At 42.7% G+C, this 22008-nt stretch overlaps 1 protein-coding gene across 3 annotated transcripts in view; it reads right to left on the bottom strand.

Moving 5' to 3' along the window:
• Positions 1 to 10765, bottom strand: part of ITPR3 (inositol 1,4,5-trisphosphate receptor type 3) — a 137462-nt gene extending 126697 nt beyond the window's left edge. Inside the window, exons 1-2 of one of the 3 annotated variants that reach the window (XM_067467987.1) lie at positions 10673 to 10764; positions 10261 to 10530 (exon numbers count right to left, since the gene is read on the bottom strand). In XM_067467987.1, the coding sequence (XP_067324088.1) occupies positions 10261 to 10349 (89 nt within the window). In that variant the 5' untranslated portion in view covers positions 10350 to 10530; positions 10673 to 10764. The other 2 variants (XM_060773131.2, XM_060773130.2) reach the window with 2 other exon arrangements.
• Positions 10766 to 22008: the final 11243 nt, after the last annotated feature.

Genomic DNA, 22008 nt, shown 5'->3' with positions numbered 1-22008 from the left:
AGATGGCCATCCAGCCCCTGTTTAAAAGTTTCCAAAGAAGAAGCTTTGGAGGGTGGAATGTACACATGGATGTTTGATTATTAAAACTTGTTTTCCTTTCCTAGCTTGCCTAGTAGATCCACCAAATTAAATCTAAAACCATCAGATTTCTCAACACAATTTTGAAAGCCTCTTGATCACTCCTTTTCTATTCCTGCCTAAGAAACTAATCAAACAATGTGATTTCAGGATCAGGTAAGTTCCCATACTTTTTGCAACTTCTTGCCTGACTTGAATGCTAGAGATTTCACAAGCTTACACACATTTTTACAATCTTTTGGTTGGCAAGATAAAAGTATTTCCACAGTATGGATTTTGGCATTTTTCTTGTAGTCCACACAGCTCTGCTTTTAATAGAAACCAGTGATTGTAAAAGCAACATAGAGAATGAAATTTTGCATTGCGTGTAATGTCGTACTGCTCCTTTGCGTGCTGTTCTTGCTCCCTGGAGCCCCACCCTTCAAATCCATCTGCAACCGCAATAATAGTTATCTAAAGGTGTGATTGAAAACTAAATAGCAGTCACTTATTCAGCCATGTTTACTCACAGCCCTTCCTCTTCAACAAGGTCAGAGTGCAGTCACAGTACATAGTCATACTCACTCTCTGACATACTCTTTGCATGCACCATTTTTCACAGCAACCAGCCCTGCCTGGAGGAATGTAAGCCTGTGGATTGTGGCATCAAGAATCATTAATTCAAATCACTATATATTTACAGGATTTGGTTAAACAATCCAAAGTTCTATAAGAGAAGTGGACTGACATTATGGGTGTCCGGTCTACTTACGAAGTGAGGTGTGGAACCCTAAAATTATAAAGATAGACAATGCAAGTAGATCAATAGGTACGCCTTGGCGGGAAGGTAAAAGGGCACCCTATGCAGACATGCAGTCATGTCAGCAAAAAGATAGGAGATGTCTACAGGCTCCTTGGCAAGAAAAATTGAACAAGAGTGCCTTACCACGGCCAGAAGTTGACCAGCACCTCCAGACGCTGGAGATGAAAAGGGGGAAGGCCTTTACCTTATCTGTGTATTGTGTGTCATTGTTTGTTGTGTAAAAAGGCACTGAATGTTTGTCTATATGTGTACTGTAATCTGCTCTGAGTCTCTCTGGGGAGATAAAGCAGAATAGAAATAAATTATTATTATTATCATTATCATACTGATACAAAAACACAGTATGGCACAGCAAATGAGATATATATGCTGGAATTATTATTATTATTATTATTATTATTATTATCTCACTTAGGAGATCACCTAGACCAGAGGTATCACATTCATTTTGGTTACCTTCAATGGGCCATTTGTAATTATAAAACTGTATAAATGTAACTATGTTGCCCCAGCACTGAAAGCCCCACAGGCCACATAAAAATTATTATTTTCTTGTCAGAAGCAACTTGAGAAACTGCAAGTGGCTTCTGGTGCGAGAGAATTGATGTGGTAGGCTGAATTCAGCCCACGGCCCTTTCTTTTGACACACATAACCTAGTTCACCCTCCACTTTTAGCATTTAAGTCATCTTTTTGAACAGCAGCTCACAGAGTCACCCAGAAAACATAGCCAGCAGTTATTTCAAACTTTGGAAAGAAACAACACCCCCTTTTCTCAAATATATCTGTCTGCCCAATTTTGTAATGGGCAGCAAGGATGCTTGCTATTACTGTTAGCTTGTTCCAAGTTCAATCTTAACCTTAGATCTTAAATTCTCAGATTGCCACTTCAATAAAGAGACAACAGCCAGGTATAGAGATGAGCAAGTGATCTACTGATGATGCTAGCTTAAAACGGCCACTGTGAAAGAAATGTTGAAGATCTGAATCAACTCCAAAGGAGTATTACTTGCACAACAGAAGACACAAACTGTGATTAATGCAAAGACTTCAAAACTAAATCTGCAGCTAAAGGGCGGAACTGGCAGCTTTATTTAGCCCTGGGCTAATTCTCTTTTGACATGTTCAGTCACTGCCGGATTCTTCTTTTATAAGGCAGCAACCTTTCATTTCAGAAAGCAGCCTTTAATTGTCTCCTGCATTCATCCCAACCTTGTCATTTCATGTAATTTTACCATTCTGGCCAGCTCTCAATACCAGTCTCAGCAAAGAACCTGTGCCAGGGTTGAAACTTGAACCCAAAGGACATGGTCTAACCCAAGTTAAAACCTGAAATTCAATTAGAGCAATTGAATATGGCAAGGATGAGTAACTAAAAACTAAGAGTTACTGTACTCATTTCTTTCTTTTCCCCTCTCTGCTGAAATGGGGAGGTTGGGCCATCAAAGCATCCAATAACTGTAAGCACAATGTAAGTATAAACGACATGTATAACTTACAAGAGCATTTACACAGCAATTAGGTCAAATGTATCACAGACGATTAAGACAGATACTCTAAAGCAGTGGTTCTCAACCTGTGGGTCCCCAGGTGTTTCGGCCTACAACTCCCAATATCCCAGCCAGTTTACCAGCTGTTAGGATTTCTGGGAGTTGAAGGCCAAAACATCTGGGGATCCACAGGTTGAAAACCACTACCCTAAAGTCATCAGATCCTGTCTTATCCTAGAAGCTCAGCAGAGTTAGTCCTGATTAATACTTAGATGGGAGTCTGCAAAAAATGCCAGCTTCTGTAGGCTAAATTTCAGAGGAAGGAACTATCAAAACCACCTCTGAGTATCCCTTGTTTAAGAAAACCTTATGAAATTAATACAGTCACCATAATTGGGTGGTGACCTGAAGGCACATAACACAGATTTAGCCAGAAGTGTAGCCACATCCTCTTTTCTTTTGTATCTTTGATTTTAAAAACAAAATGCAGCTCTTTCATGTTATACTATGTATGGAAACCTCTCATAAATAGCAATGACTGAATATCTTAAAATCATAGTGGGATGTGTCCTTGTGGGCCATCCAGTCCAACCCCCTGCCAAGAAGCAGGAAAATCACATTCAAAGCACTCCCGACAGATGGCCACCAGCCTGTTGAACAACAACAACAGCAAGCTAACATCCTGACTAGTAAGGTCATTGTTGTTTAGTTGTCAGGACTAAACAGGCTTTCAGAATAATGCATGTGTTGGTTCAAAGGATGTAAGAATCTCAATATCACTTCTACAGATGACCAATTTATTTCATCTTTTCCGAGCCACACCCTACTCTTCAAAGCAAGGAACCAATAGCACTAGACCTCTTTAAAATGCATTGTCCATGATATGATAGTTTGCTCGACTTGGTGCTCTCTAATTTTTTTCAAGCTGAAACTTGCACCAACCTCAGACAGCATAGATATTGTGTTCTGTCAGATCTGATGGGTATAGGTCAGTGGTTCTCAACCTTTGGGTCCACAGATGTTTTGGCCTGCAACTTTCAGAAATTCCAACCAGTTTACCAGCTGTTAGGATTTCTGGGAGTTGGAGGCCAAAACATCTGGGGACCCACAGGTTGAGAACCACTGGTATACGTTAAGCAAAGCTGTCCAAAGAATTGTGGGAATTGGAATCTGAAAAATCAGAAGGATGAAATATTGAGAACCACTTTTTAGAGTATCATTCTGGCACATTGCAGGCATGAAAACTTCAATTCAAGGAATATCCAAAGTTGCAGTTTAGCAACAATGAAGGGTTGCATGTTTCCCACCCTTTTTCTACAATTACATGAACACAGACTTTGTGTCTATTTAAGAGTCCACATAGCTGGATGAGAATGGCCAGTGAATATTTGTAGAAGATTGTGCAGTGACTCAAAAGAGTGATAAAGAATGAATACACCCAATATGTCTACTTGGTGTACCATGAAGACTGCAATGATCTTCATACAGGTAAACACAATTTCATACAATTTATTTATTTATTTATACCCCGCCACCATCTCCCAGATGGCCTCAGGGTGGCTCACAAACCACTCAAGGTGCAAACAAGCAAAATACAAAAAGTTCAAAGACAATACCACAAAAGCAATAGCAACCAACATAAATATCACAACCCCCTGGTTAAGATCAGTAAAATGTTATCAATAGCTCCAGAAAGCATCTGCAATCAATATCAGACTCATAAAGTGCATGGTGTAATAATCAATAGTTCCTCAAACATGTTCATTAAGGGATTCTAACCATGGTCAAAGGCTTGTCAAAATAGCCATAAGACATCAGTAGTTACTTCCCAAGTAATATTTTGATTTCCTAGAATTGTAGTGGTACAAACCCTTAAGAGCATCTTTCCCAGACCTGCTACAGGGCCTTCTCCCTCCTGACTTTCTGAAAAAAGTAAAAACTTTGCTCTTTGAAGAAGTTTTTAGAAGTGCAGTGTAATAGATAAACATGAAACTATGAGGAATGAACATGGAATGGCTAGATGATACTACTGGAAAGTGAGTTTCACAGGATGACACTGGTGATTATATGTTTTTATATGGTTTTTATAATGTTATGCTGAATGTTTTAACTGCATTTTTATGAATGTGTGGCACTGAATTGTTGCCAATCTGTAACCTGCCTTGAGTGGCCTTAGGGCTGAGAAAGGCGGGTGAGAAATACTGTAAATAAATTAAAAAATAGTCTCCAGATGTGTTGTCCATTAACCTTTCCATTGGAGTGATCAGCATCAGATTTTGTAATCAATCCAGAAAAGGGCCAATGCAATAGCTCCCAAGTTTTAGTTCTCCAAAGGTTTTTAAATTCAGCTCCCAGAATTCATGACAGTTGGCCAACCAACTAAGCCTTCAGAGAGATGGAATCCAAAACTTGGGAATCACTGTTCCAAATGAAGATGAGGTTGCAAATAATGGCTTAGGTTGCAGGTGGTGGTTCCATGGCTGCTGAGTAGAGACTTAGAGCTTGGAAAAGTTACTTTGTCTATTCTAGTGGCTGTGCTATCATGGCTATTGTGGGAGTTGTCACCCAAATATTATTTTTCCCAAATACAATGCCATCCTGAGAGCTTGGACAAAGAGAAGTCACAGATCTAGCCATTACACAACTCTCGTTCCTTTTCTCCTCTTGAAGCTTATGGAATCCACTGAGGCTTCAAATGGACCCCCTGAGCAAAGAATAAATTAGCACAGCTGGATGGAAAGCTTTAGCAGCAACGGAGTGTACTATATGCTGCTGACAAGCTACTTGGCAAGTTATGTCACAGTTTGCAGGCACTGATTCATGGCTGCTAATTAGCATTTACTCAGCACCAGCCACCACACACTAAGCACAGCACAGTACACACAACTGACAAAGTCCCTGCCCAGCAGGCATACACTCTCAAGTAGAAGGCAAGACAAAAGTAAAAGGAGAGATTTGGAGAAAGGCAGGACAAGGGTGTGAAAGCTAACTGGGAGCAGACAGCACAGAACAGGCATGCTGATTCAGGAAATGCAGTTCTACTTTGTGAAACCACTTGCTTTTTTGTGAAAAACAAAGACTAAAACAAAACACAAGGCCTTTTATGCACTAGAAGTTAATATTAATCTGTACCAATGGTTCTTGGTCTTCCAGAGGTTTTGGACTACAATACGCAGAATTCCTAGCTACTTGAGCTATACTTACTATAGTTTCTGCAAGTGAATGCTTGGAACATCTGGAAATTCAAGCACCTGGGAATTACTTGTGTATACAACCATAAGCCTGGTGGCACCTAACAAGTTTTAACTGGCAAAGCTCTCATGAACTCCAGCCCACTCCATCAGGTGCATGGATCAACACAACAGCAATGGCAATAACTCAATTCATGACTTTATACATGGCAAGTTCAGGGGTGATATCCAAAACAGCACTATTACTGTGTATTGTGGAAGATAAAAATGACCAAGAGACAAGTAAACCCCTAACATTTTATGCCTCAAAGGAAATCTAAGCAGGTATATGCCAGATTAATGCAAACATTATGACTAAATGGTTTTTCATATATGTGTGCTTCCAGGTGAGGCACTTTGGGCAAAATGGTTGCCAGGCAGTCATGCATACAGGCGAGAATAATGATCACAAATGTTCAGATATCTTCGGTCTAGTATGAACTTCTATTCACTGTATTGATTATCACTCAAAGCAAATTACCCATATTAACTCAAATCTAATGTGCCATCAAATCTAATGCGCACCTCAATTTTCAAAACCCTGAAATAAAAAAAAAAGTATTTGCTACCAAATGTAATGCACCACAGCAAAAATTGTAATTTGACCATTACAGTTGCTGCCTGCTTAGAATTCCTTCTTTAAAAACAAAGGAGTCAGAGCACCAAACCTTCCAGTGATGGAAAAGAAAACCATGAGCTGCATCTATGCTGTTGGATGAATCCACTTGGTTCAATTCTATGAAATCATGGAGGCTGTAGTTGTACAAGCTTTCTCTCCCAAGGAATGTGGATGCCTCACCAAACTACAAATCCCAGGATCACACAGCATTAAATTACAGATGACATCCATCAAAGAGGATCTCTAGGTGCAGCTCCTAAAGCATCCCCTTTTGCTTTTGCTCAGCACTAAAATTACTGTATGATGTGAATCTAAAGCACACCCTAATTTTGGCAAGGTTATTTAGCCAAAAAATGTGAGCGTTAGACTTTGGTAAATATGTTTGTCCAACCCCCTGCCTTGCAGGAACACGCAATGAAAACATTCCTGACAGATGGCCATCCAGCCTCAACTTAAAAAGAGAAGAAGACTGTCCACAACAATCTGAAGCAACGTACTCTGCTGTTTAACAGCTCTTAACATCAAGAAGTTCTTCCCAATGTTTTGGTGGAATTTCTGTTCCAGCAATTTGCTCTGTGTCCTGGTCTCTACACCAGCAGAAAACAAGTTTGCCCCCCTCTTCAATGTGACGTCCTTTCAAATATCGAATCATGACTATCTCACAGGCATGGGCAAACTTTGGCCCTCCCTCCAGATGTTTTGGACTTCAACTCCCACAATTCCTAACAACCTCCGGCCCTTTCCTTTTCCTTCTCAGCTGCTTAAGCAGCTGAGGGGGGAAAGCAAAGGACCTGAGGCTGTTAGGAATTGTAGAAGTTGAAGTCCAAAACATCTGGAAGAAGGGCCAAAGTTTGACAATACCTGCTATATCATGTCCCCTTACAGCCTTTTCTTAGCCAGCTGTTTCCTATCAACAGTTTCTTACACAAACTAAACATACCTAGCACCTTCCCTATAATGCAATGGTTCCCAATTTGTGATCCATGGACCACCAGTGGTCCGCATGAACAAAAATATGGTCCGTGGCCTCACCTTGACTACACTGTTGCATTGAAACCATGTGGCAACAAGAGCAAATGGTCTCACGAAACCGTCTAATAGTGCCGAGGCAACAGGGATGTCAGGAACGGGAAGGCTGACTACCTACGAAAGATTACTACTACCACATTAGCTCTATAATAATAATAATAATAATAATAAACTTTATTTATACCCCGCCACCATCTCCCCAATGGGGACTCGGAGCGGCTTACGTGGGACCAAGCCCGGACAACAAATTACAACAAAATAAAACCAGAGCATAAACAATAGACAACATCATCAAATTACATCAAGAAAAAAATTATAAACACAGTCATAAAATAACATTCCAATAAGCACAATCACAATAACAATGGGCGGGCCACATGAACAGGATAAAAATGATTCAAAGACTCTAATGAGATAAAAATAAGAGCAAGTTATCTGCAGGGAACTCATAAAAAGACACATAGTTGTGAAGCTAAACTTCCCATTTGGAGGGCGTGTATTCCAGTGGGAAGAGCGTTGAGGGGTGCAATGGTGTCATATTGTGCACCTACTCGCCAAAGGCACAGCAGAAGAGCCAGGTTTTAAGGTTCTTTTTGAACTTTCTAGAGAAGGGGCTTTCCTGATCTCTCCAGGTAATGAGTTCCAAAGTCGGGGAGCCACAGAGGAGAAGGCTCTCTCCCTTGTGCCCACAAGATGAGCTTATGAGATTGGTAGGGGTGTGAAAGGAGGGCCTCCCCTGAAGATCTAAGGGCCTGGCTTGGTATGTAGAGAGAGAGAGAGAGAGAGAGAGAGGGAGAGATTTATGACATTTATATGCTGCGCTTTTCACCCCGAAGGAGACTAATAATCTCATAATCATATTATTAGCATAGCACAATATCAGTATTATATATTACTATATTGTACTATATCATTATGCTGTAATATTATTAATAATATTACATGTAATATAAAATATATACTTATAATATCATATTAGTAGTAGTAGTATTACATCGTATTACATTATAATATTATAAATATTATATGTATATACAATATATTATATTATATTATATTATATTATAAGCATAACACAGGAAACAAGGTGGAATTGTCCTCCTTGGCCCCCCTCTCTTCACTTATTAGATTATTAAAAACGGTTTTCTGGGGGTGAACAGATGGTGACTACAGGATGGCATATGTTCTGTATCAGAAACTAAAGCTGATGTGGCCTATCTAATGCAATTTGCTGAATCAACGCCAAAAATAACCAAACCAAATGTAAGGTAAAGGTAAAGGTTTTCCCTTGACACGAAGTCCAGTCGTGCCTGGCACTGGGGTGTGGTGCTCATCTCCATTTCTAAGCCGAAGCGTCGGCATTGTCCATAGACACCTGCAAGATCATGTGGCTGGCATGACTGCATGGAGTGCCATTACCTTCCTGCTGGAGCGGTACCTATTGATCTACTCACATTTGCATGTTTTTGAACTGCTAGGTTGGCAGAAGCTGTGGGTGACAGCAGAAGCTCACGCCGCTCCCCAGAGTCGAACCTGCAACCTTTCAGTCAACAAGCTCAGCAGCTCTGTGGTTTAACCCCCTGCATCACTGGGGGCTCAAATGTAAAGTTGACCAAAAATGTAAAGTTGACCAAAAACTGATTTGTAACCCTTTTGGTACTAATGTTGGAGAGTGGTCCCTGGTCAAAATGGTCCCTGGTCAAGTGGTCCCTGGGTTTTTGTTTGTTTGTTTTTTTTAAAGGCTGGGAACATCTGCTCTACTGCTAAAGGGAGCTGTCCATCATCTGCAAATAACCTGCTCCTATTTTTATCTCATCAGAGTCTTTTAATTGTTTTATCCTGTACATGTGGCCCGCCCACTGTTACTGTGAACTGTGTTTATTGGAATGGGTTTTTTTGTTTTGTTTTCTCCTTATGTAATTTCTATGATGTTGTTTGTTGTTTATGTTTTTGGTTTTATTCTACTGTAATATGTTGTCCGGGCTTGGCCCCATGTAAGCCGCTCCGAGTCCCCACTGGTGAGATGGTGGCAGGGTATAAATATTATAATAATAAACTGAGAGGAGATATGTATAAATATGTGAGAGGAAACCACAGGGAGGAGGGAACAAGCTTGTTTTCTGCTTCCTTGGAGACTAGGACGCGGAACAATGGCTTCAAACTACAAGAGAGGAGATTCCATCTGAACATGAGGAAGAACTTCCTGACTGTGTTGAGCTGTTCAGCAGTGGAACTCTCTGCCCTGGAGTGTGGTGGAGGCTCCTTCTTTGGAAGCTTTTAAACAGAGGCTGGATGGCCATCTGTCAGGGGTGATTTGAATGCAATATTCCTGCTTCTTGGCAGGGGGTTGGACTGGATGGCCCATGAGGTCTCTTCCAACTCTATGATTCTATGATTATTATTATTGTTGTTGTTGTTGTTGTTGCTGCTGTTATTGTTATTGTTATTATTCTCTGTGACCCAAGGAAGACCCTAGGCTTCAAAGCGGCCCTCTGTTACTGCCATCTTCTCTCCCGCGCCACCTGCCGGTGAGGAAAGAAACCGCAGCGTTGGAGCAGGAAGACCTGTCCAGGCTTTTGGCTTCAGCAGATCCTGCTGGGCACACACACACCCGGTTCCCCTTCAAGTCAACACGTGTCCCTTCCCAATCCCTTGGAGGGGAGGGACAGGAGGATAAAAAGGAAGACCCCAGCTCCTTTGAATCAGCGTGGCGCGCTTTGATCTCTCTCTCTCTCTCTCTCTCTGCACAAAGAGAAAAGTTGCAGCTCCGTCCAGGTAGAAGGAGGTGGGCACCTTCCGGAACTTGTGAGCAACTTTTCCCTCTCGACCCGAGTCCTGCACACCGAGTTTTGCACGCGCCCCTTGCAAAGATGTATTGAAGTGATGCCGAGGGGGAGGAGAAAGGCAGGAAGGAAGCTTTGGTTGCCTTGTATTTAAAAAAAAAAGAGTCAAGAAAGGGGCAACCTCCTTCTCCCCCTTCTTTCCCCTTCTTCCCAGGCTCTCGTCCACTCACCCCAAAGTGCTGATGAAGCCATTGACGGAGCCTTCGGCGTACAAGGAGACGATGTCCCCGATGTGCAGGAAGCTCGACATCTCATTCATGATGCCGGCGTGATGGGTTCTCCCTCCACCATGTGGTTCCGCTCCAGAAAGCAAGTCCGGATGAGTATCCAAGACCACTGGGAAGTGAGTCCCTTCCGACACAGCGCCCCCTTTGCCGCGTTCACACGTGCTTCCGCGCTCGCCAGCCAGACGCGTGTCAGCGCCGGAGCCGGGCGGGGTGCTGGGGAGGAAGGGAAACGAATGACATGAGTTTCCCTCCTCCCGGCACACTCACTCTCTCACTCTCTCTTTTTGGCACCCCTCCCTCTTTCCTTCCCTCCCCCGCCGGGCTTCTCTCTCTTTCTCTCTCTCTCTCTTTCTACCTGCAGCCAATAGAAACTCATCAGGAAGTCCTGGTCAAAGAAGGCTCCATGCAAATCGTGCCTGCCTTGGGGAAGGGAGCCCGAAGAGGGCAAGGCCACGCCCCCTTTTACGCCACGCCCCCTCTCACCCACGCGCGAGGAAACTTTTTTTCCAACCGCGGAAGCTGATGGTTTGAGAGAGCGAGCGTGGCTAGGGCTGCATTTACCTCAAGCAGGAGCAAACTTTGGCTCCCCAGGTGTTTTGGACTCCAACTCCCACCATTCCTAACAGCCTCAGGCCTCCAGGTGTTTTGGACTCCAACTCCCATCATTCCTAACGGCCTCAGGCCCCTTCCTTTTCCCCCTCAGCCGCTTAAGGAAAGGGCCTGAGGCTGTTAGGAATAGTGGGAGTTGGAGTCCAAAACACCTGGAATGAAGGCCCAAGTTGGCCCATGCATGAGCTATCACGCCCTACTAATTTGCATGTGGTTTCTGATTGGCCAGCCTCAACATTCTAACATTCTTAAGCGGCTGAGGGGGAAAAGGAAGGGGCCTGAGGCCGTTAGGAATGATGGGAGTTGGAGTCCAAAATACCTGGAGGCAAGGCTGGAGCTGTCCCATGCCTAGTGATTGATTAAGCCCCTTGTCAAACACTTTTGAATATTGACTTGCGTCTCCTTGCCACAGAATGGATGATTTTGACGCCACTTTGAACTGCCAATTAATGCTGCAAAATCCTGGGAGTTGTCGTTTTGCAAAGACTTTGTCTTCCTCTGCCGAAGAGGGCTGGAAGCGGGGCTTTGGTTCCTCGAGGAAAAGAAGGCGCCGCAAAGTTTGTTTGTTTGTTTGTTAAAGGGGACGCGGCCCTTTTGTATCTGCCTAAAAAGCACAGTTCGATCGGGAAGAAAAAGGGAACTTCCAGATCGCACAGTGAAAGGGGCGGGAGGTCAATAAATAATTACCTTGGAAGTGTTGAAGCCCGCGAATCCATCTCATAAATTCCTTTTGACTTGATGTACTGCTCAGCTGTGTTAGAATAGGGGGAAAGTAGAAAGAGGAAATGCCTGGAAATCTTTTTGCTTTCCTGGTTGTTTGTTGACAAAACTTATTGTCCACTTTGAGTGATTGTGAATGAAGGTGCATCTACAGTTTGACACCACTTCAGCTGCCATGGTTCAAGGCTATGGAATCCTGGGGGTTGTAGCTTTACAAGGTCTTTAGCCTTCTCTGCCAAACTCTGACTCTTGTGATTCCATAACATAGAGCCATTACAGTTAAAATGGTGTCAAACAACATTACTTCTACAATCTAGAACAGGCATGAGCAAACTTCAACCCTCCAGGTGCTTTGGACTTCAACTCCACTGCTCCAGTGGTATTCCATCCCAGGTAATCCTCAGGGCTCGGGATGCTTGTCTGTTCTTAAGGTGAAAAGCACATGTCTGTGTTTTAGATGGATTAGGGATCAGCTGGTTTTCCCTGTAATAGGCAGTAAGAGCACCTAGAGCTTCGGAGAGCTTCTGTTCAACCATCTCAAAGCTCCCTGCTTGAGTGGTAATGGCACGATCATCTGCATAGATGAAGCTCTCTGTCCCTTCTGGCAGTGGCTGGTCATTTGTGTAAATGCTGAACATGGATGGAGCAAGCATGCTCCCCTGAGGCAGGCCGTTCTTCTGTTTCCGCCATCTGCTTCTCTGGCCCTGGAACTCAACAAAAAAGCTCCTGTTTTGTAGCAGGTTTCCTATGAGGCGGGTGAGGTGGTAGTCCTTTATGATATTATACACTTTTCTCAGGAGGAGGCGGTAGTTTACAGTATCATAAGCCCCTGACAGGTCTCCTGTGATCTGCTGCCTTTCATAGCCATCTTCTATGTGCTGAGTCAGGTTCAGCACTTGCGATGTGCAGCTTTTGCCTTTCCTGAAGCCAGCTTGCTGTGAAATCAGACATGGCTCTATTTTTTCCATAATTCTATGCAAAACAAGTCTTTCCAGAACTTTGTAAAGGTGGCACAACAGGGAGATGGTTCCATAGTTTTCCCATGCCTGATCTAGATGCACCCGCAAGAAATCTTCAACTGATCTTGCAAATTCAGGGCCATGACTCCCTTCTTTGAATAACTCCACCTGTAACTGGTTTTCCTCTTTTTTTAAAAAAAAATACACTTTTAATGTATACAACCAGCCCTCCACATTCACTGGGGTTAGCAGCACAAGACCCCTGTAAAAAAAGGAAATGGTAATTTAAAAAAAAACTATTTTTAATCTGAGAGAACACCTCTCCAGGAATCCCTTAACCCCTTCAACAGAGCTCTATGCTCACATGTCAACAGAACAGAAGGACCTAAAATTTGTAAGGTGAACATTTTAATAAAATCCACAAAACTCAAACCTGGAAATGTGGATGGCCAGTTGCATTGTCTTCTGTCTAACCTTGAACAATGGGTTTTTCAAAGTACAATCAGTCCCTGAGTTACAAACATCCAACTTACAAACAACACTCATAGTTACAAACAGGGGTGAGACCACAGAAAGTGAGAGAAATTCACCCCTTGGAAGGGAAATTCATTCCTGGAAGTGTTATCATTGCGAAAATGTGTCTCCACTGAAGCTTTCTCACCAAACCTTGTTTCCACAACAAGCCAAATTTTTCAATTACCACAATGACAGAAAGTGAGGCGAACTCTTCCAAACAGGTACACAGACAGCAAACAAAATACCACAGGGGTATTCACTCTTTCCTATGCCATCTAAAGATTTAAATATATATTTTTGGCTAGAGTAACACTTCAAAGTGTACCTGTTCCGACTTGCAAAAAAACCTACAGAACCTATCATGGGGCCTCATCCCCCTTTGCCTGGCTTTGGGGAGAAAAGAGAGGGGTGAATTGGTCATCTTGAACACAGCTCTCTCTCAGCAATGCTTTCCCCACCACACAGGGAAAACTTCACCCTTCCATGAAGGATCCATGCTGGCTTCATTGGGGCCAGCACAGTCTCTGGTGATGTTTTCACCCCGGTTGGGGGCAAGGTCTCCCCAAAAGTCACACAACATCGTGTGATGGCCAACATGGACCTCCGTTAGAAGACAGGTTGAAAGTATCCTAATACACTTTTTTTAGGTGAGTGTGATGAGGTCATTGTTCATAACTTGCTGACTGCCAGTAAATTGCAGTGTGAATCAAACCAAAAAGACTTGGTATCTAATCAAGGGAGTCACAGCCCTGAATCTGTAAAACTATAGATGATAGTGACTGCAGGTCTTTCATTCATAAGGTTGCTATAAGTCAAAGTCAACTTGATGGCAGTTAACAACAAAATCCCAGAATCCCCCAGTTAACATTGCCTGCAAGTAAAAGGATCCTGTAAGTTCCAATCTAAAACTTTAATTTTCCCAAGCTTTCCTCTTGCATACAGATAAAACATTGCTCCAAATGAGATTTCATCTGGGCTTTTGAGCTTCATCATCCTGGAAGGCAAGGCATCCTCACCCACAGCAAACACACACCACACCTGCTCTGCATTTTCATATACTGCCTTTAAATTTACCTATTGCCTGTGTTATAATAACAAATATACCATGCCCCCCCCCCATTCTTTTCTGCAACACAAATTATTTTTAGACTTCAAAGGGATCTATTTCATTTCCTCCTTACATAGAGCCGACTGGCAAAACCATGAAAGGCTATTCCTGCAGGTGAACTGCAAATTCAGGTCTGTCAGGAAATGTTGCATTTTTGTAAGAGCAAGACAAATTTAGAATCTTTTATCCCACATGGAATATCGTCCGTCAGAAATAAAACTCACTGGGCTTCAGCTGCAGTGCTGATTTTTAAATTGGGTCTCAGGTTTTCAGAACTGCTCAGAACAGTTGCCTTCCCTGCCAGCTACTCTGCATTTGTCACATTTGTTTCTTACCCTTCCTCTGAGGAAGTGTGCCTGTTTCCACAACATATGCACAGAGTGTGACATTTCATCCTTACAGCAATTCTGTGAGAGTTAGACTGAGAGAGGACTTGTTAAATTGAGATGCTATTTCACAGCCAGATGGGATACCTGAACATGGTTGCCCCAATCACATTCCTGTCATCTTTTTTCCTTTAAAAGCATCTCTGGGGCATACAAATGGGCCAAGTGAGACTCGCTGCTTGAAAGTTTTGCTTCTCTGCTTAAATTCATGACTTGAGTTTGGGTTCTAACTCAACAAGATTGGCACTCCACTGTTCCATTACAAACATAGTTGTTTGTTCCCCTAAGTCAAGCCACCTGCTGCATCCAACATTGATCCCCCTGCTGATCTATTGTACTGCTTGTTTGAAGTAAATGAAATCAGCACTGCATTGTTCCTATCAGGGTGTTGGCTTATCTCCATCATCTTGAAAAGCTATCCAGTTCTGGTTATAGTTAGTTGAAAGAGGGGACGGCCAGAAAAATATCTGTAAGTCTCAAGACTGTCTATTTTTTTTATTTTGAATGTGCTTGCATATTCACAAGTTGCTCCCAATCTCATTCTTGAAATGCAATGTGCCCCCCCCCCCCCCCACTCCCTTACATCCTGCCTCTCCTCTCTGGTTACATGTCACATCCAGTCTCATGAAACATTTGAGAAATCGATTACACCAATTTCCTTTGAGACTCTTAACATTATTATTCAGGAGGTATTCAGCTACTAAAGTGCTTCAACAATACGAAACTAAGTATTAGAATCATTTTGCTTCAGTGTTAGCATTTCTCTTACCATTGTTTGACTGCTGTCCTCAAAACAATAGCTGTGTTTGCTGATGGGGATCATCTTCACAACAAATATATACAGGTACATTTCAGTTTGGAAAATTCCAGGTGAATTTAAACTGATCTGGGAAATGGGATTGAAAGGTCTTTGGTAATACTGGGAGCCCCCAGGACATACATAGAAATTAAGAAAACATCTTGTGAATCTCCAAAATAAAATAGTAAAGCACCTCTACAAAACTCAGGAACTTCAGGATGTTTATTTTCTATGAGAGGATGAGATAATAGATCAAGGCTATCATGGTTCTTTAAACCTAATGCCATGAGGAAGCAAACAACCAGTGGAATCAAGACAGTCTTAGGTCAATGCCAGTAATGACTTCATTACTGGTACATTATTTAAACTGTTATGTTTATTCATATCATGATCTGATCCCCATGCTCAATATATCCTATATGCATGGGGGTATTGGGGTAATGATACAAAAGGTTTGCTAGGGTAGACCCTCTTTCACTCAGACTCAGCCCCCCCCCCCGAACCAAACTCACCCCCCCCCCCCAATCAAAATCCTGGCTACTGGCCTGGGAGCAACCCCAGGGGCCATCCAATCCAACCCCTTCTGCCACACATGGAAAGCACAATCAAAATACTCCCAACAGATTGCCACCTAGCCTTTGCAGTAGTAGTAGTAGTAGTAGTAGTAACAACAATAACAGGAGACACCTCAGTAGCCATCCAGTTCAACTCCCTTCTGCCATGCAGGAAAAGCACAATCAAAGCACTCCCTGAGCAGTGGGAAGGAAATAGAGTTTTGGAAGCAAAGAAAGTGAAGGGTGGGGAGGATCTGGGTGACAAGGAAAATAGTATGGGCAACAAGGGTTCCACGGAACACAGTGTGAGAACCCCTGGTCTAAAGCCTCATTACTCTAGGACTTCATTAGATGGGAGGAATTTAGTTTCCTAGGACACTTCCACACCATCTAATGCACAGAGCCCCCAGTATGGCCATCACGCGATGCCATGTGACTTCCGCTGGAGGCCCTGCCTCCAATCTGGGTGAAAGCATTGTTGGACACTTTCCCCACCACATGGGAAGCTTCCCAGAAAGGCGAAGCTTTCCATGTGTGATAGGGAAAGTGTTGCCGAGAGAGCTGTGCACGGGGTGACGGATTCACCCCGCTGCCCCTCTCCTTTCTCGGCAAAGCCTGGCAAAGAAGGACAGGTTTGGAGACAGTCCAGCAGCTCTTCCAACCCAGAAGTGAGGCATTAAATAGAAAATACCTGAAACCCACTGAGGTTTGTTGTAGCTCATCATAGGCTATTAGAAGAAGAACCCTTATCAATGAGGATCTACTTACTGCAATAAGGCCCTTATTTTGAATTTGAGGAACATAGGAAGCTGCCTTTTACTGAAATTGGCCAGTGGTCCATCTAGCTCAACCTTATCACATGGGGAAGGCCCCCCAATGCCATTTCACCAGTAAGTGTGGTGAAATGGCTAGCATGAGGGATGTCTCCATCCCCTAACATTCAGCTCCTGAGTGGCAACACTTCCTTCATCATACAAAGGGAGCATCACCCAAACAGGGCAGAAGCATTTTGTTTCCCATGTTTGGGGGAGGGGGGGGGAGTGGAAGCATCCAAGGACACTTCCATTCCAGTTGAGGATGCAACGACAGCCAGAAGTCACACAACATGTGATGTCTGCCATAGGTCTCCATCCCCAAACAAGGCTCCAAGTGTCCTGGGACACTTATTTTTATCAATGTGATGAGGTCCAATATTGTCTCTGGCAGTGATTCTCTGCAGTCTTTTTCTTAGCTCTGTTCCCTCATGGTTTCTCATCAAAGCACAAACTGGGACAAGCCTAAGTAGCTTCCAAACTCAGAAATCAAGTATGCTCATAGATATATGGCCAGTGCCCTTCAGGTACTATTGTTCCCTGGAGTTGTGGTTATTTATCTCTAAAGCATATTTTTTTCTTCTTCATGTGGAGAAGGAGGAAGATTCTCAAATATATTCCCTGAGAAATCAGGCTCCTCCTGGGTCCCAGGAGTTATAAATTATTGGGAGCTCAGACTGAGGATAACTCAAAGAAGGATTTGTGCCACATTAAATCTCCAAAAAACTGTTTAAATATCACACACTGTTGCTGCTGCCGCTGGCTGTAACAGACTCATGGCTGTTCCACTGGAATGTGATACCTCAGCTCATTTCAGAGACTGTTGATTCTGGTTTATTATGCTGAATTAGCAACTCTTGTTTACATGGATAAACAACGTACAGATATTTGAACCACATCTCACTATCCTGTGGTCCATTGTATTATTTCAGTGAATTTTGAAATTTAACTAGTGCTGAATGCATAATATAATGATCATGTCAGGTTTTACAAAGGGGCCTGTAATGATGAAACCAGAAAGACTTTGTGCAGGAAATGCTGATACTAAGCTTCTGTCTAGCTGGGATCTCTTTCCTCTGCTGTAAGACCACGTCACCTTTGATTAGTTCATTGAATCTTTAAATAAGAGATTAGAGTGTGTATTGTTTCAGGATGAGATGATCTAATGGAGCAAATATGTTTCAAGAAGTCTGTTGTTTTGGCTTTGTGGATGGACGCTGCTTGTTCAGGGATTCAACACTCCTCAAGAAGATGAGGGAGGGGAGCAAAATCTTTGCAAAGGTGAATATGTGGAAGAAGGGCTTGATGGCAGGGAAAAAGGAAACGTGGAAACTCGCCACTTGGATAATTTGGTTTTTAAAAATATTTTTATTGAAAATTTTAACATAGTGGGTTTTTAAAAAGGCCGAGAAGAGGGGGAATGATAGGCAAGGCAAGTGTGGGGGGGTTGGGTTTGAGGATAGGTATGAGGGTAGTGTCTTTGATGGGATCAGGGGAGGAATGAAGGGATGGAGAGCAGGTAGGGGTAGAGGGAAATAGGAGGGGTATTTTCGGCTTCCAATCGTCTTCGCAGATGGTATAGTTATTTCTTTGATTTAGGATTAAAAGTAGATAGCAGCTAACACTCTTACGTCATTTCCATTTAAGGTATTATTTTTGATTGTCAATATATGTCTATCATCCATTTGAAATTTTCCTGAATTAGAAAGTTCTTTACTGGGGACCAGTCTGTTTTTAGTGTCTTCATCTTTTGGTTCTCCTTCATCAATTGTGTTAGTTTGTCCATATTCATGATGTCTGTTATTGTTGTTAACCATTTATCAAGTGTTGGAATTTCCTTGGATCTCCAAAGGCTCACGTAGCAAATTCTGGCTGCTGTTGTGAGATAGTTGAAGATTTTTTCTTTGAGTGTTTCCAATTCTGTCTCTGATATTCCTAATAAAAACATTCTGGTTTAAACTCAATCTTTGTTTATAGTATCTTTTCAATTTTTTCGTGTATATTCGTCCAGTAGACTTTGGCAGCTTTACATGTCCACCACATGTGGAAAAAGGAGCCGGTTTGTTCCTCACATTTCCAGCATTTGTCGCTAATATTTGTATAACATTTGTCTAGCTTTTGGGGGGGGGGGGTTGTACCATCTATACATCATCTTCATCCGGTTTTCTCTCAGGTCCGTTGCATAGGTGTATCGTATTTTTCTGTTCCAATTTTTTTCCCAATTTTCAAGATGAATTGAATGTCCAATGTTCTCAGCCCATTTAATCATACAATCTTGGATCAGTTCTGTCTCAGTGGCCCACTCTAGCAAGTTCCTGTAAATTTTTGTTATCAATGTATTTTCTGAATTCATAATTTTATCCCATATAGTTCCTTTCTCCATGAAGTCATTTTTCTTATCTTTTATATAATATTCTCTGATTTGCCTGAACAAGAACCACGAAATTCCTGTGTTTAATTTATTGAGTTCTCCTTGTGTTTTTAATACATACTCGTTATTTTATTATTCTGTTTTTTCAAGATATTTTTATATGTTGCCATCTTTTTGGGGGATTTTCTCTTCTATGAATCACTTCCTGTGGTGACAGCCATAGAGGGGTTTTATTGTAAAAAAAATTATTTCTATTTGTCCCATATCTTTATAAGTGCCGATCTAATAAAATGATTCCCGATTTTTCCCCGATTTTTCCTCTCTGATACCATAGATAGGAGTGCCATCTGGCTCTCAGATCAAATCCTTCTAGATTTACTTACTTACTTACTTAGGCGATCCCTCGTTGGACGAGTAAGATGGTCTTCCATCATGGGTTTCCTTGTGGGTCCGTAGGTGGCTGTGGAGCCCTATTCTTGCTCTGCATCTTCTTCCGCAGTGAGGGCATTGGTTTCCAGGTGGAAGGCGGTCCCGGTCGGGGTTGGCTTGACGCGCCTTCCTCCTGGCACGTTTCTCTCTTTCACCCTCCATTCGTGCCTCCTCGAATTCTGCAGCACTGCTGGTCACAGCTGACCTCCAGCTGGAGCGCTCAAGGGCCAGGGCCTCCCAGTTCTCAGTGTCTATGCCAGAGTTTTTAAGGTTGGCTTTGAGCCCATCTTTAAATCTCTTTTCCTGCCCACCAACATTCCGTTTTCCGTTCTTGAGTTCAGAGTAGAGCAACTGCTTTGGGAGACGATGGTCAGGCATCCGGACAACGTGGCCGGTCCAGCGGAGTTGATGTTGGAGGACCATCGCTTCAATGGTGGTGGTCTTTGCTTCCTCCAGCACGCTGATGTTTGTCCGCTTGTCTTCCCAGGAGATTTGCAGGATTTTCCGGAGGCAGCGCTGATGGAATCGTTCCAGGAGCTGCATGTGACGTCTGTAGACAGTCCACGTCTCACAGGCATATAGCAGGGTTGGGAGGACAATGGCTTTATAGACAAGCACCTTAGTATCCCTACGGATGTCCCGGTCCTCAAACATTCTCTGCTTCATTCGGGAAAATGCTGCACTTGCAGAGCTCAGGCGATGTTGTATTTCGGCGTCGATGTTGACTTTGGTGGAGAGGTGGCTGCCAAGGTAGCGGAAATGGTCGACATTTTCTAATGTTACACCATTAAGCTGTATCTCTGGCATTGGAGAGGGGACGGCTGGTGACTGCTGGAACAGCACTTTGGTTTTCTCGATGTTCAGTGACAGGCCAAGCTTTGTGTATGCTTCTGCAAAGGTGTTGAGAGTGGCTTGTAGATCTTCTTCTGTATGTGTACAGACGACATTGTCATCAGCATACTGGAGTTCTATAACAGATGTTGTCTAGATTTATAGTTTTGGAGTTCTTTAGAGTTGCCCAATCTTTAATCCAACATAATCCGCATGCCTCATAGTACAACCACTTGGATAATTTGTTAGTCCTTGTTTCAAATCAGTATAAACCTGATTTGCAGAACGGCCACGTACTCAGATCTAGCTGGTCAGTGAGCATTTGGAGACATGGAGAAAAGAAGATGGATGGGATATCTTCTCAGAAAACAGTTGAAAAGCATCTTTAGCAGGACCAGACAAAATGCACCTGAAGTATTCAAATGTGTAAGTTCTCTAGACCATTTCACTAGGCTAGGTGGTAGACTTTTTACTTACTTAGGTGATCCCTTGTAGCCTGAGGATGATGGTCCTCCAAGTGTAGTGTCTTGGCGGTGAATACGTAGGTGGCTGTAGAGCCCTATTCTTGATCCACATGTTCTCCCACAGTGAGGACATTGGTTTCCAAGTGCAAGGCAGCTTGGCACATTTCTCCCTTTCACACTCCATTCGTGCCTTTTCAAATTCTGCAGCACTGCTGGTCACAGCTGATCTCCAGTTAGAGTACTCAAGGGTCAGGGCTTCCCAGTTCTCAGTGTCTATGCCACAATTGTTAAGGTTGGCTTCAAGCTCATCTTTAAATCTCTTTTCCTGTTCACCAACATTACATTTCCTTTATAATTTGGGAATATAGTAACTATTTTGGGAGATAGTGATCGGGCATTTGGACAATGTGACCAGTCCAGCGGAGTTGATGGTGTAGGAGAACCACTTCAATGCTGGCGGTTTTTGCTTCTTCCAGCATGCTGACATTTGTCTGCCTGTCTTCCCAAGAGATTTGCAGAATTTTTTGGAGGCAACACTGATGGAATCGTTCCAGGAGTTGAGTGTGATGTCTGTAGACAGTCCACATTTCCTCAGACATATAACAGGGTTGAGAGGACAATAGCTTTATAAAGAAGCACCTAGGTCTCCCTACAGATATCCCGATCCTCAAACACTCTCTGCTTCATTCAGAAAATACAAGTGAAAAAGCAGCAAGCCCCTACAGAAGTTTGGCTGTTTTGACAATGAAGTCTGCAAGTAATTGCCTCTTCAGACCCAGTGTAAATTGCTAGATATAATCTATTAAAGAAGTTATCATATCAACGATTTATTTATTCTGTAGACCTCACAACTTCAATATCTGGCTCATTTTGGGAGTTTTCTGATTCTTCTCCCATCTCCTGCTTTAGGATATAGCCTTGCATGAGGAAGAATTCTGAAGAGATCAAAAGTTTTTGGGGACATTTGGGTTTTTCCTAATACAAGTAGTGTTCAACTTTGGCTGCTGCTGATGTTGTTTTCTCATGGACCAAAACTTCTATCTTTGTTCCTAGGAAAGTGAAACATAAACGTAGACTTTTTAACATAGTGATCAGTGCTAATTAGTTTTTACCCAGTTTGGGTCCCCAGATGT

This window comes from Anolis sagrei, chromosome 4 (genome assembly GCF_037176765.1).
Source record: "Anolis sagrei isolate rAnoSag1 chromosome 4, rAnoSag1.mat, whole genome shotgun sequence".
NCBI classification, from domain to species: Eukaryota; Metazoa; Chordata; class Lepidosauria; order Squamata; family Dactyloidae; genus Anolis; species Anolis sagrei.
Note: the sequence above shows the minus strand (reverse complement) of the source record. Positions and strands in the feature narration are given on the sequence as shown.